Below are 16,618 nucleotides of genomic sequence, written 5' to 3'. Positions count from 1 at the left end.
TTTTTTAGATGGATGTTGAGAGTTATTCCTTGACAAAGGCAAGGATCATCTCAATGTGCTGTTCAAGAAGGGATAACATTGAGTCATCAGATGCCTCCATTGCAAATAGTCTTATAAATTTACTTTGACTGAATATGTGGGTGGTTAGGTCTTAGACAAATGCTTATTGTTAGTTGTGGTGCAATTTGTTTTAGAAACTGAATAGATTACCAGTAAAGTGGTTTATTGACTGAGTCAGTCACTGACTGAATCATTACTTAGGTACATCTGCTGCCTACAGGTTATATCTCTGCCACAAAACATATGATGTCAAAATAATACAAGAGGAGGATGGGATTTTGTACCTCAGCTAGGACACTAGGATGCAGAACACTAATATGATTGTCCTTCCTGCAATAAACCAAAGTGCCTACATTAGAATAGCATAATGTTCAGGACATCGTTGTATTACTGACAATTTGGATATGGAGCATTAATAATGAAATTGTGTATGTAAATCTGAGTGGCAACGAGACAGCGATTTGGAGTAAAGACTAATAAAAGGTTAGCTAGTGAAGGCAATAGTTCATATGCGAGATTTAAAGAAATAAGTGAGAAATGTAATACTAATAAACTTTTTTATACTAATCTGTGTTCACTGAATTCCTGCTGGCTAGAAGTGGTATTTCTTAAATAATAGGAAAAAATCCATATTGTTGCCCAGAGTAAATTGGTAATGATACTGTTGTGGAGCTACAGAACCTGTCTCTGGCTTTCTGAACAACCTCTTTGTTCAGAGGGGTCTGAAGTATGTCAATTCAGTTAATCTTTTCTCTTTCCCAGAGATGTTTTCTTTTCTTTTCTATGAAAACACTGGCCTTCAAAAAACATTTTCTTGCCTTTCCTGCCCCTGTAAATTATTTACTCAACTTCTAAGATTTTGTAGGAGCAATTCAAGGTGCTAGGGTTGAGCAAAGTTGATAAAAAACGGTTAGCATAAATTGTTCAGAAGTTTCTGTCAGTTGGTTTTGCATAATTTCATGCCCCCTGAAATGTTTAATTTTTGTGATCGACTGGTGGACTGAGAGTTGTTAGAAAGGAATCATGCAGGAACTTGAAACGCCATTTTCATGTAAAAATTCACCTTTGTGAATTTGGAAAAAGCATGAGAACCACATGATCTAGTGGTTTAAATACATTCCTGGAAGCCATTGATTCTATTCCCTTTAATGTCACACTTATATAGTACTTTCCAAACATTTAGCAGCTAGATATTATTCTCCTATTTTACAGATTGAAATGCAGAGGTTCAGAGAAGATGCATGATATGGTCAATGTCATACAACTGCAACCATTCTGAGTATTTCACCCATCACTAACACCAGTACTATAATGATGGTTAGTAGCTTTAGGGCAGTATTGGAAGCACACAAAATAACACATACATTAGTGTTTTCTTGATAACTATGGATAGTGTTACTCCTTTCTGTGTGAAAATGACCCTTCCCTGTGGGCTCAAGTCAGCACTATCGACGTCAATAGAAGTTTTCCCATTAACTTTAATGAAAGCAGGATAAAATCCCATAGCTACAGCAATAAGAACAGTGAGGGGGGGGGGGTTGGTTTTTGGTTTTTTTTTTGCCTGAGTCCCTCTCCTGCCCAACAGTTTTCTACTCTCATGCTGATTATAAAACATTTTCTTCATATCTTCACCAGAAACTGTTTTACATTAAAGAGAGAGAGCAGCACGGAACACTATTCTGTACTTAAATAGCAACATGCACATAGCAACTTTTGATATCAATTTAGCCTGAGTAGGAAATTCAGTGCATTTTTGAATATGTATTCACTATAGTGTTGATATAGAGAGTGTTCTGGGAAAAGATGTTATTATGAACTGTTAAACGTAGCCTAGAGCAACATTTTTATAAATCCTTTTTACAGTTTAAACAGTTTAGGTCCAGGAAAATCCATAGTCTTGTACACAAACACTGAAGGAGACACTTCATTCTATGGGGAAACATAATCCTTCATCCTTTGAGCCATCTTGTTTTTGATTGTTTATTATTTCTTTCATATCAAGAATATTCACCTCCCAAAATGACGTATGGGAAAAAGTCCCTTAATAAATTACTGATATTCAAGTACAATCTGGATTTTATTAATTTTTCAATACTGAAACATTACATTTAATAGAAAAGGAAACATTCTCCTTTGACTATGATTATAAATTGCAGGGCTTTGGAGCTGTGCTCCAGCTCCGCTCCAGCTCCAGGCAAAAACCTGCAGCTCCACTGTTCCGGAGCTGCTCCGCGCTCCAGCTTCGGACTCCGCTCCAAAGCCAAATCGTCCCATTTACTTGTACTGTATGTTACTAAAAGGGCAAAACATTGGGCTAATTTTTTTCCTGTGGTGTACAACTGTGCTAGGAGAGAGAGAAGGGTAAAATGAGCCTTCTCTTTCCACCTTAACAGGATTCCTACTTTGTGGTAAAGACAGTTCTAGGAAACTAAGTGTTAGGAAGGAGAATGCACTTTATTTCTTTTTAAGGAGCAGTAAGAAGTACCTTGCAGTTGATCCACCATTTTTAGTCTGAACTTCAGCCCTGTGTTGGTGGAATGACTCTAATTAAACATGCAATTGCCCAAGCTCTACGCTTCCCCGTCTTTCCCATCCCTGTCACTGCCAGCATTAAGTGTAGGTATTTACCCATTAACTGTTTGAATGAGTGCTAGTGAAATGAAACAAAACTTTGGTACCTCAGCTTTTCATGTCTAATATACTAGGTGTAAATCATTCCAGCAACTGTATATACATCAGCCTTGGCACTGTTCTTTCAAGATATTATTTAGCACACTGATGTTGTATTTTAAGTTAAGAGAAGCATGTAATCATGTTATTTCCAATGGTTTAGCAAATGTGCTGCACCTGGCATGTCTTGGAAGTTCCATAGGGTGCTGAATAAAGGCTTAAGGAAAATTTTAGTTAATCATTTGTCGCCGTATACAATAAAGAGAGGTTCATGCACTTACATTCTGGAGATATATACCAATGAAATCTTGTAAGGAATGTGCCTCTGCTTTAATTCCTTTACTTTACTTTGCTTTAAAGAAGAGGGGAAATGTAATTCTGGGAAACTTTGAAATGTGTAACTTATTTAAAAAAAAAAAAAAGTGTATAGCTTAGACTCCTTCATACTGCTGGAGGCTAGGCTTGGGAGTAAAAAGCTGAACAGACTAATATTTCCCTTCAGTTTTCTCTTGTTTTTTCCTCTTAAGAATAATTCATTTAGAATAATATAGTTTCTTAAAAGTATGCAGAGTGTCCTTTAAAAGGACAGAGACTAGATATGAGTGTGTACATTTGTAGGGGTACATTCAGTAAAGCTAACAGTGAGATTATATCTCTCTCTGCCTGTGAGGATTCACCTCTATTGGAACCAGCATTTCCTCCACCATCCTCCTTAGGGAACTGGCTTTTCAGTCATAAGAGGGTTCCAAAGGAGCAACTCTGGCACCAGTTGCTGAGGAAAGGCCATGAATCCTCTCATTCCTTCTGGACTTGTAATAAAGCTAACTGAACAAGACTACAAACACAAACTGCTGCGTAGAAGTCTGTACACTCTCTAGACATCTTCTTATGCTGAACAAAAATGTGTCATCTCTAGATAGTATGGTGACAGGAGTACTAGAAATGCCTGTGATAGACAAGGTGGGTGAGGTCATCTCCTATTGGACCAACTTCTGTTGGTGAGAGACGAGCTTTTGAGCTTATACAGAAGTTGGTCCAATAAAAGATGCTACGTCACCAACCTTGTCTCTCTAATATCCTGGGATTGACATGGCTACAACAACACTATATATCAGGGATCAGTAACATTTGGCACGCGGCCCGTCAGGGAAATCCGCTGGCGGGCCGGGATGGTTTGTTTACCTGCAGCGTCCGCAGGTTCGGACGATCGCAGCTCACACTGGCCACATCCCTTGGCCCGCACCGCTTCCCGCAGCCCCCATTGGTCTGGAACGGCCAGTGGGAGCTGCGATCGGCCAAACCTGCGAACTCTGCAGGAAAACAAACCGGCCTGGCCCACTAGCGGATTTCCCTGATGGGCCGCATGCCAAAGGTTGCCGATCCCTGCCTTATATGATAGATAAATCCATCTACATCAAGAGTACACCCAGGTCTACATCAAGGGACAACCAAAAAAACCTCCACACTTATTAATTAGTTGCAAAACTTGTTGATCACAGAAAGGGAATCACTCATCTATTACTTTCCATCCAAAGTTAGATGTATCTTCATCCTGGAGTGACCTTCACATATGTGGTCTGACCTTTTACCCCCTCTCTGAACGAAGATTTCCCAACTAATTACAAAGTTCTTTTCACCTATTGTAAAATCTAACTAGATATTCTGCTGTTGTTGGAAAGTCACTTTGTTTTAGTTAGAAATGACTGAGAAAAGGGTAAGTGACAGGAACATCTCAGGCTGAGAGAAGTGTTGGCTATATCACAAGTACAGAAGGTTAGATCTCATATGCAAAACTCCCATGGAGAATGGTGAACCTGGTTTTGGGTGGAAAGGTAGAGCAATGGAGGAGAAATTTTTCTCTGGGAACAAAGATGCTCTCTTCATTTTTTGGTCCGTGATTTAATAAAACAGGCCTGTGAAACAGAGGAATGATATGTGGACTAGTTGAAATGGGTGTGGGGAAGGGAGAGAAAGGTGTACACAGGAATTTTGATTGTGTTAAAATGACCAATGATTCACCTGATTTCATAGATGCTCACTTGGTCAGAATTACCAATATTGTCTCTTTGTGCTTAAACTGTGCACGTTAATAAATATTCTAACAATTAGAGGGGTTCAAACAATATATTTATTCAGCTAAAAAGTGTTCTAAAAAGTTCATTTTATCCATCTTTTAAAAAGGCCGCCAGTAGGATGATTTTATTGCTCTCATGTGGATAATTATGACCTATTCAGAGTTTAGGCTGCCTGTTGTACCTTTTGCTTTATGACCCATTTAATGTTATGGAGCACAAAATCTAGTTGGTTATTCAGTAAAGAGTCCCTACCCTCCATCACAATTTCGCTCTGCAACAGAAATAGCAGTGAACATGATGGTTACATAGAGTGCTTCTGAGTCTGTCAGGAAACAGCCGTTTATTTATTTAACAGAATACATATTAGGTATCATTCCAATGAATAAATCACTGTACGCATGAGTTTTTAAATATCCTTATTGTTTGCCTGAAAATTGGGAAGTGAAGAAACAGTTCCTGCCCATCAATTCGTGTGTGTGTGAGTGTGTGCGCACGCACATGCCTAAATAAAAATCTGATAAAATGAAGTTAGGGTTGAGAGTACATATCAGTAATTTGGGACAAAGTATCTTATATTTAGAGTTGATGTTATCCAAAACAAGCACTATAAATTCAGAGTAAAGATTAAACCTAACCTGTTTGGATTCCTTTTAAGGCATGGAAATACACAGTTAAAGCCCCAAACAACTTTAACTCTGCCTTCTAGTGACACCTTTTAATAACCATATGATTATAAGAAGACATTTTCGTGTTTATGGTTCCAAATTAAACAAAACTTATTTTTAAAGACTTTTTTCCTTCTTTTCATCATTGTGTCATATAGAGCAGCGTTAAGATTGTTTGGGTGTCTAGCGGTTGTTAAGATAATTAGGAACAAAAAGAAAGATCTGAAAGAATCTGTATTTAAAATTAATTTAACTCATAAGCAAATTAAAAAATGTACTGTCTAACAAATGAAAATTCATTCTTATTCAAAGAGTAAGTGCTGTAATTTTGGGGGAGACACTCTTATTTTTCATAAATGGTAAAGTAGTAGAATCCCTGAATAAAGTGCAAAACTCAGTTTACCTTAGCTACAGAGCTACAACTGGTGTCTCCATAATTTATACATGTTTTAAAAAAAAAAAAACACATTTCACTGTGGGTTACTGAAGATACATCCTTCATCTTCAATTGCTATAATTGCTCATAGAGATAATGCACTGTTTAATGCAGTCAGCTCTGTAGGTCATAATAAACCTTTTTTCAGCTTCTTTCTATCATCATGAGGGTATAAAAATCACAAAACTGGACCTTGCATTTAATTGATGCCACTGATTTCCAATTTATTGCTGTAGTTACTGTTTATTAATTTCTTTCATTAGTTTTTATAATTTCACGGCAGTAAGTAAACCAGTCATATTTAATAATATGTAAGCAGTGACACATTTACACAAGTAGTGTTGTGAATGTAATTCTGGACCTACTTCCAAACATATTTAGCTAGCTAAGACTCAATTAACACATGACAGAGAACCCCTTTCATAGATTGCCTGGCCAGCGTAGGTCTCCAAATTGGACGTTACAGTATAGCATACATTAAAAAGCTGATTGGCACAAATGTAGCACAAAAGACCTAATTTCATTGTGGTGTTCTGTAAGTCATATATCTGAGCTCTCTGAGCCTATATGTCTACTTCACATTTGTATATATGAAAAGTGATGTGGTTTTTCTTCTTTGTTAGTTTGTATCACTCCTAGTATTGCGAGTATCTACTGTAATCAGTAAGAGGAGAAACAAATATATATCAGTCCTGTAATACAGTGAGATGTTTAAAAAGCCAGAACTGTGTGATCGAGTCGCTTGGGGTCTTATCCTGTGAGTTGTGGCAGGCCTTTAACTCCCTTAGAATTTGAGGGCCCTGGACAGCTTGTCCAGATCAACCTATTAAGTTAATTGGAAATTGTGTCTTCATAGGGACTCAGGATCAGGCTTATGTGCAGCATAGTAGAGGATGACAATTCTGCTCTTTTTCGATAGGAAACCCTGAAGAAGTACCTAGCCCAGGGGTCAGCAATCTCTGGCACGTGGCTCGCCAGGGTAAACACCCTGGTGGGCCGGGCCAGTTTGTTTACCTGCCACATCGGCAAGTTCGGCCAATTGCAGCTCCCACTGGCAGCAATTCACTGTCCCAGGCCAATGGGGGTGGCAAAAAGCCACGGCCAGCACATCCGTCGCCCGCACCACTTCCCGCATCCCCCATTGGCCTGGGACGGCCAACCGGGGCCAGTGGGAGCCGCGATTGGCCGAACCTGCCGACACGGCAGGTAAACAAACTGGCCCAGCCCACCAGGGTGCTTACCCTCGCGAGCCGCGTGCCAGAGGTTGCCAACCCCTGACCTAGCCAAAGAGAGGCAGATAAAATGGAAAAATAAATCCATTTCTAGAGCATGAATCACTAACATGTAAAAAAAACCCTAGACACACACAAAAGACAGACATGCCATGGTCACTGCAGAGCTTGTGGTTGTGGTGGAAACCAGTCCTCACAGAAGGAAATCTTAAAAGAAAATTTTCAAAATATTTTCCAGCTATTCTGCTGTCACCCTTACCTCATAGCTACAGCTCAAAAGACTTCTTGACTGAATTCATCTGTTGTTTCACTTAACTGTGATATGCACAGCATACTATGCGAAAGCTTAACCGTAATGAATAAAGCTTTTCACTTACCTACAGTTATAAGCACATAATGAAATGGCACAAGTTTCACTTCAAGAAAAATTGAAATGTCACTATAGTTAAAACCTGACTAAAACAATCAAATTATTTAACTAGTTTGATAAAGGCATGCAATGAATTCAAAAGGAATCTAATCAGAGGGGATATTTAGCACTTGAACTGGCAAATTATCCATGTATTTCTAACATGCCTAACTAGATCCTTCCCCTTCTTGCATCTTTCAATTTTCCTGACTCCAAATACATCTCCTGAGCCCCCAGTTGACTGCTTAACTTTTAACAGTCCATTACCTCAAGATGACTCCCAACCTTTGGCTGTATTTTGTTGAGGAGTGCTCTTAGCTCCCGCACACAAACTGTTGCGTTTCACCTAACTCTCCTTAGAACTCTCAAACAGTGGAGGATCCAGTTAACCAAAGGACCCACAAATTTTCTCTCTCCCATCATAAAAAATCCAGTTTTGATCCCTTCTCTGCTTCAAACTCATTGAGCGTGCAGTCTACCATCTTTGTCTTACATACACCTTTAATTTCATTCAAGATCCTCTCCAATGTAGCTTCCACTCCTACAATCAATTGAAATGACTCTCACCAGTCTCTGAGGACCTCTATCTGCCATATTTCAGGACCTCCTCCTCCTCCTTGAAATATCAGTTGTGTTTGGTGTCAGACTAATTCTTCTCAAAATTTTGACTTCCCTGATGCTGGTTTGTCCTGGTTCTCCTCCTTAACTCTAAGATTGCTTCTTCAGAGTTTCATTGGGGGGGATCCTCTTCCTGTCTCCCACTTACTGTGGAAGTCTCTCAAAGCTTTGTCATTGGTCACTTCCCCTTTCTTCCTCTCTGGATGGTGTCATTCACAATGCTGGCTTTGACTATTATCTTTATGCTGATGACTCACAAATATACTCTGGACCCTTTTTCTTCTGCACCTCAACCAGGTAATATGTCTTCTTCCAGACAAATAAAATTCTCAACCTGTCTTTCTGATTTCCCCTTGTGGATGTCATAGAATCATAGACTTTAAGGTCAGAAGGAACCATTATTATCATCTATTCTGACCTCCTGCACAACGCAAGCTACAGAATCTCACCTACCCACTCCTGTATCAAATCTGTGTCTGAGCCACTGAAGTCCTCAAATCATGGTTTAAAGACTTCAAGGTGCAAAGAATCTTCCAGCAAGTTACCCCTTGCAGAGGAAAGCAAACAAAACCCAGGGCCTCTGCCAATCTGCCCTGGATGAAAATTCCTTCCCGACCCCAAATATGGCAGTCAGCTAAACCCTGAGCATGTGGGCAAGACTCACCAGCCAGACACCCAGGAAAGAATTCTCTGTAGTAACTCAGATCCCACCCCATCTAACATCCCATCACAAGCCATTGGGCATATTTACCGCTAATAGTCAAAGACCAATCTCATTATACCATCCCCTCCATAAACATATCAAGCTTAGTCTTGAAGCCAGATATGTCCAGCCATTAGTTGACCCCTTCATCTTCCCTGTAACGAGGCGTTCGCTTGCCTTCGCAACAAATCAGCCAGAGACCTCTTCTGAGTACAATCACCAGTGCCTTATTATTTTCAGTGTCAGCTCCCACCACCTTCTATTTACAGTGTGCTCCAAACCAGCCACCTGGGGGACAGCTTGCTTCTCCAGCCAGCAGGGATGCACAGCTCTTGGCTCCTCCCTTTCCTTTCTCTTCCTCTCTTCCTTCCTTCCTGACAGCTTTATATAGCCCCCTGACTAATAAGGCCCCAGGTGCTTCTCTTCCAGTAGTTAGGCATGGCATACTCAGCCAGCCCCAATTAATACTACTTAATTGGACCTGGGCTAACGGGGGCCTGGCTCAGGACCTCCTGGCCAGCACCCTGTTACATTCTCCCATAGCCTTCTCCTTCCTCCCTGTGTCTGTCATACCTTAATATTCCAAGTTGCTCAAGTCCATAGTCATATTTTCATCTTTGATTCAGTCCTTCCTTTTGATCCATGTGTCCAGGCCACTGTAACAGTTTGGTGACCTGAAATACACATCTCTGTTGTTATATACCATACTAGTACTTTGAGTATTCCAAATATTCAAACAAAAACATCTGCTAATTAATTACAGAGAACTTAGTAAGGGCAAGTTGCTAAACTAAGACTAATTCTTGATCTCTCGCTCGCTCTTTCTTTCTCTCACTTATTTTTTTGTTTTGTTTGTTTTAATTTTTTAACAAAAAATAAGATACTATTGAATATTTCGCTGTGGTTAAGAGCGATAAGACAGTGCTAATCAAAATAAGAGCAATAGTGGTGCTAAATTATTAGGAAAAGGTAATGTATTAATTAAATTACCACAGAGTGTAAGGATAGGTCTGCACTTGAAAAGTGATAGATGCAGCTTATGCTGACAAAAAAGGGCTTTATAATTTTATGTTAATTTTAAAATTGCAAACACTAACTAGTACACAATTCTGTCTCAAACTATAACTTTCCAATACTAATATGTCAAAAATGGCTGTCTTTCAAACAATCACCACTTTGTGAACTTTGCTCAATGGAAAAATAAAATACCAGCTGAATGTCACTAAATACAGCAAAATAAGTTCCATAAAGCTTCCCTTTGTAGGATTTTTGTTTATTTTTCAATAGAGAAAGGGTCCATGAAGGCCAAAGTGCAGTGAATTTCCCATGTTTTTAATTTCTTTTTAAAGAATAAATATTTTCATTACATCTTGTAAGGCCTACATTCATTTTTTTTTTTTAAATAAACTCAGCAATTTTGGTGTTCCCAGTGACTTTGGTATGTTTAAAATGCTAGTCAAGCAGTTACATTAAAAGGTACTGTTTACTTTATCCCTAAAGGCACCCACTTAAAAAAAATATACAGCCCATTGAAATAAGGACAAAACACTGGTGTGCTTTTGAAAGTCTGTTTTTAGTATGCAAATGTTAAATTAATGATATTTATCAGATTAGATCTTTATTTACCTTTATTTCACATTGATGACATGTTTCACAGAGGGTGTATTGTACCTTTATGAATCAATACAAATAATGTAAGGATGAAAAAAAATATTCTTTGAACGGTTGCTAATACACTGTTTTTATAACATGTTTTCAGATCATAGGAATGTGTAGAATTCCTCTCAGTGTTGTGTTGAGTCTGCAGCACACAGTGAATTCGGGGATTAAATTATTCTGCAGCTCTGAAGGAAACCCTGCTAATGCCAGAGAACTTGTTCCTTAATGGGCTGTAAAATTGTGTACTCTCAGAATGCATCAATTTTACAGTAAAATAAATGGAAAGTATGTATATGGATGGGAGGAGTTCATTCATAGAAGCTTGATCAATGTTATTACTGACAGTTCTGTGTCATTATATTTCAAGTAACAGTAAATAGCGTTAATTTATACAGAATTATTACTATAAAGAAAATGTATACATTAGGAATTGAGTCACTAAATGACAGCGGTAATGGAGAGTCATTCTTTTACCTAAATGTCACCAATTTGACGCTGTCATTACTATCGGAAAGCTGTTTGGTGTTTTGTATGTCAATTGAGCTGGTGGACAAAGTCCAGCCCCCAGTTAACAGGTGTGCATATCAGAAAACCACCATTACAAACATCACCTTTGTTGGCAGTCTTGGCAGGGAGGCCAAGGATTAAAGGAGCGTGTAACTTGAACTAATCTTTTATTTAAGAACAGGGTTCAAGCATGTTGGTAGAGAGATGCAAGAAATTTGCCTATTTGTGAGTGAAGAGAGGAGGTCAGCCTTCAGGTCTTTGAAGCTGGCATCTTGAAACAGGTCACTGAGTTGTAGTTTTAACATATTACCTGGTTGAGGTGACCCTTCAGCTTCACCTCAGCCAACCAACACGTGTTAAAACTATTTCTTACCCTGTCTGTGTTCGGATTTTAAAAGTGTTAGTTATCACATTTTAAATAAACACCTTTTTTCCTAGTGTGTACAAGTCCCAAGAGTGCTCCGTGGTTTGGTTGGTTTGCAGTATTCTAAGAGCCTGTGCAGCTCTGACCTTTCTCCTCCCGGCTATTTTTTTTACATGTTTTGTATTTATTGGCCTATGAAATAATACATCTCTTGAGTTCACTAATGGCCTATGGCTCCTAGGTAGGACACAATGTATTATCATCATGCCATCAGGATGGTCATAGATGGTCATAGAATTCATGCTGGGTATAATAATAAGAGATATTTTCAACTTACTTTCTTTTTATTTTCACAGATAACCATTGAGAGAGACAGTGGTTTGGAAGTGAGCTCCCCTAAGCATGGAAAGACAGATCCAGACAACATGCCCCATGTTGGCGGAAACACCTGGGCTGGTGGAACAGGTTGGCATTCAATGTCTTCTCATGATTTGCATGAGTCTTTGAAGGATGTTTCAGATAACTTTGGTGACGGTTCTAAATTTCAAAAGTCTTTTATCATTAAATTATTTTCCTGCTGGCAGTTTTTAATCCACACTGAATGCAATTTGTGGAAGCCAAAAAGTTCATCAGAGTCATATAAACATAGATACCCAGGACCAGGCAAGTAGATATTAGAAATCTTTATTTCTTACACTTGGTTAAAGTTGTTAATATCTGATTCCATCCATACAAAGAGTTCAGTGTCTCCTAATTCTAAATTCTGAATGATATGACAGCAGTCACACTATACACAGTAGTGAAAACCATAGGCATACTATCAACAAATTCTGGAGTTACATTGTTAGTTTACAGTAACCAGAGTTAATAGTTTTAAGGGCTAATAGCTTTGAGAACTTAAAGTAGGAGTTAAGTGGAGTGTAAGCTCTCTGCACAGGGGTGAATTTCACCTTTGAAGAATAAAGGGCTTTATTTTGATCGCAAAACAGTATAAAACTGGAGTCAGAATTCTGCTTTACCATGGTATTACTTCACTTTTGAAAGTAGACAGTTATTTGCAGATGCAAATAAAGTATTTTCTATGGGACTCATGGAAACTTTTTAAAAAAAATTACATGCATTGGGGTGATAGTGGAGGTTTTAAAAGAGGAGGATTTATGTGATAGTTATGACACATTCTTGATTTTCATATCATCTGTTCTAGGTGGGAGAGACACAGCAGGGCTGGGCGGCAAAGGTGGGCCCTATAGACTGGATGCTGGCCACAAAGTTTACCAGATATCTCAGGCTGAGAAAGATGCTGTTCCTGAGGAGGTGAAGAGAGCTGCAAGGGAGATGGGTGAAAAGGCCTTTAAACAGAGGTTAGTATTCAAATTTTATTTCGGCCTCCATTCTGCCCCACCCCCGCCTTGCCAAGAAGAGTAGCTGAATGGAAGCATTATAACAAAGATGGCTGAAATTGTTTAGATGAAATTACAATAATCACAGAAGAGCTCTATGTAAGCTCGAAAGCTTGTCTCTCTCAACAATAGAAGTTGGTCCAATAACAGATATTACTTCACCCACCTTGACTCTCTAACATCCTGGGATCAACACGGCTACAACAACACTGCATACAGTAATCACAGGTGCTTAACAGTACACCTCCATATTGTTTAACAGTTTAAGACAGGAAGTGAAGAAAGCTATATCTAATTGAAACCACACTGTTAAAATGATAGGGTGATTTGTGTGGGCAGTTTGTAATTACCTAAGTGAGAATTTGGCCAGGCCATTGATGTAAATTCTCCTACTCTTATAAAAAAATGTCATAATCATATACAAATTCCCATTTAAATTATGAGGAATTCAGATTATATACAGATGGTAAAAATACATCATTGTAAGCCTCAGTATCCAACAAACATTCCCTTTAAACTGCTTTGAAAATGATCCTTTAAAAGCAAAATGGCTTATTTTGAAAGGATCTAGGGCCAAGTCTTTGGCACATATAAATCGTTATAACTCAGATAACATTCTTAAGAGGACCAGAGTTCTTGCCAGCATTAGCATAATGTGTAGTGTCTTTTAGATGCATACTCTGCCAGGTTCTAAGACCATGCATAGAAATTCAGCACTTTTCTGCTGACTCACCACTGGTGTCAAACTGTGGTACCTTGCATAAAGATGCAGAGTTCTTCTGCTGACTCATATTGGCAGCCAGACCAAGTGGGTTCTATTATTTCCTGCCCAGGCTATAAGACAGTTTGAGAGTGTCACTGAGACAGAGGGAACTACTAGATGGAGAGTGAAATCCTCGAAACAACGCAGTTCTGGAGAAGCTCCATCAGGAACTGACATTTGCTGTTATTTAAGCAGGGTGGGAATGCCACTTGCTTACACAGATATATAAAAAAATGTATTATTGTTTTTCTTGGGGGTATTAAATCTAGATTGTGCACTGCACTGTTGAATCACTAGATTTTTGTTTAATTAACCAAAACCATTTAGCTCTTTAACACTCAGCTCAAAACTTTATTTTCAGCAGTATTTTATTATCAAATTGCCTGTAGTGTTCTATGATCATCAAAGGGGTTAACAATTAATTCAAAGCAGTTAACACAAAGAAAATATAGAACAGGAGGACTTGTGGCACCTTAGAGACTAACAAATTTATTAGAGCATAAGCTTTCGTGGACTACAGCCCACTTCTTCGGATGCATATAGAATGGAACATATATTGAGGAGATATATATACACACATACAGAGAGCATAAACAGGTGGGAGTTGTCTTACCACCTCTGAGAGGCCAATTAATTAAGAGAAAAAAAACTTTTGAAGTGATAATCAAGCTAGCCTAGTACAGACAGACAGTTAGATAACAAGTGTGAGAATACTAACAAGGGGAGACAGATTCAATGTCTGTAATGGCTCAGCCATTCCCAGTCCTTATTCAAACCGGAGTTGATTGTGTCTAGTTTGCATATCAATTCTAGCTCAGCAGTTTCTCGTTGGAGTCTGTTTTTGAAGTTTTTCTGTTGTAATATAGCCACCCGCAGGTCTGTCACTGAATGACCAGACAGGTTAAAGTGTTCTCCCACTGGTTTTTGAGTATTTTGATTCCTGATGTCAGATTTGTGTCCATTAATTCTTTTGCGTAGAGACTGTCCGGTTTGGCCAATGTACATGGCAGAGGGGCATTGCTGGCACATGATGGCATATATCACATTGGTAGATGTGCAGGTGAACGAGCCCCTGATGGTATGGCTGATGTGATTAGGTCCTATGATGATGTCACTGGAATAGATATGTGGACAGAGTTGACATCGGGGTTTGTTACAAGGATAGGTTCCTGGGTTAGTGGTTTTGTTCAGTGATGTGTGGTTGCTGGTGAGTATTTGCTTTAGGTTGGGGGGTTGTCTGTAAGCGAGGACAGGTCTGTCTCCCAAGATCTGTGAGAGTAAAGGATCATCTTTCAGGATAGGTTGTAGATCTCTGATGATGCGCTGGAGAGGTTTTAGTTGGGGGCTGAAGGTGACAGCTAGTGGTGTTCTGTTATTTTCTTTGTTGGGCCTGTCTTGTAGGAGGTGACTTCTGGGTACTCGTCTGGCTCTGTCAATCTGTTTTTTCACTTCAGCAGGTGGGTATTGTAGTTTTAAGAATGCTTGATAGAGATCTTGTAGGTGCTTGTCTCTATCCGAGGGATTGGAGCAAATGCGGTTATATCTTAGAGCTTGGCTGTAGACAATGGATCGTGTGGTGTGTCCTGGATGGAAGCTGGAGGCAAATCCCTCGGATAGAGACAAGCACCTACAAGATCTCTATCAAGCATTCTTAAAACTACAATACCCACCTGCTGAAGTGAAAAAACAGATTGACAGAGCCAGACGAGTACCCAGAAGTCACCTCCTACAAGACAGGCCCAACAAAGAAAATAACAGAACACCACTAGCTGTCACCTTCAGCCCCCAACTAAAACCTCTCCAGCGCATCATCAGAGATCTACAACCTATCCTGAAAGATGATCCTTTACTCTCACAGATCTTGGGAGACAGACCTGTCCTCGCTTACAGACAACCCCCCAACCTAAAGCAAATACTCACCAGCAACCACTCATCACTGAACAAAACCACTAACCCAGGAACCTATCCTTGTAACAAACCCCGATGTCAACTCTGTCCACATATCTATTCCAGTGACATCATCATAGGACCTAATCACATCAGCCATACCATCAGGGGCTCGTTCACCTGCACATCTACCAATGTGATATATGCCATCATGTGCCAGCAATGCCCCTCTGCCATGTACATTGGCCAAACCGGACAGTCTCTACGCAAAAGAATTAATGGACACAAATCTGACATCAGGAATCAAAATACTCAAAAACCAGTGGGAGAACACTTTAACCTGTCTGGTCATTCAGTGACAGACCTGCGGGTGGCTATATTACAACAGAAAAACTTCAAAAACAGACTCCAACGAGAAACTGCTGAGCTAGAATTGATATGCAAACTAGACACAATCAACTCTGGTTTGAATAAGGACTGGGAATGGCTGAGCCATTACAGACATTGAATCTGTCTCCCCTTGTTAGTATTCTCACACTTGTTATCTAACTGTCTGTCTGTACTAGGCTAGCTTGATTATCACTTCAAAAGTTTTTTTTCTCTTAATTAATTGACCTCTCAGAGGTGGTAAGACAACTCCCACCTGTTTATGCTCTCTGTATGTGTGTATATATATCTCCTCAATATATGTTCCATTCTATATGCATCCGAAGAAGTGGGCTGTAGTCCACGAAAGCTTATGCTCTAATAAATTTGTTAGTCTCTAAGGTGCCACAAGTCCTCCTGTTCTTCTTTTTGCGGATACAGACTAACACGGCTGCTACTCTGAAAGAAAATATAAACACTGCATCAGAGCTGCACAGAAAATGATCATGGAAAACAAAAGGAATTGGAGAGAGTCCAACGGAGGGCAACAAAAATGATTAGCGGGCTGGGGCACATGACTTACGAGGAGAGGCTGAGGGAACTGAGCTTATTTAGTCTGCAGAAGAGAAGAGTGAGGAGGGATTTTATAGCAGCCTTCAACTACCTGAAGGGGGGTGAGGGTTCCAAAAAGGATGGAGCTCGGCTGTTCTCAGTGGTGGCAGATGACAGAACAAGGAGCAATGATCTCAAGTTGCAGTGGGGGAAGTCTAGGTTGGATATTACAAAAAACTATTTCACTAGGCG

General features: G+C 39.5%; 1 protein-coding gene across 3 annotated transcripts in view; it reads left to right on the top strand.

Moving 5' to 3' along the window:
* Positions 1-16,618, top strand: part of VWA8 (von Willebrand factor A domain containing 8) — a 300,653-nt gene that overhangs the window by 251,528 nt on the left and 32,507 nt on the right. For all 3 annotated transcript variants that reach the window (XM_065581171.1, XM_005301483.4, XM_065581170.1), the window contains exons 38-39: positions 11,755-11,863; positions 12,603-12,759. In XM_065581171.1, the coding sequence (XP_065437243.1) occupies positions 11,755-11,863; positions 12,603-12,759 (266 nt within the window). The remainder of the gene's footprint in view (positions 1-11,754; positions 11,864-12,602; positions 12,760-16,618) is intronic.

The sequence above is a fragment of the Chrysemys picta genome, chromosome 1 (assembly GCF_011386835.1).
Source record: "Chrysemys picta bellii isolate R12L10 chromosome 1, ASM1138683v2, whole genome shotgun sequence".
Taxonomy (NCBI): domain Eukaryota; kingdom Metazoa; phylum Chordata; order Testudines; family Emydidae; genus Chrysemys; species Chrysemys picta.
This window is presented reverse-complemented; position numbering and strand designations above follow the sequence as displayed.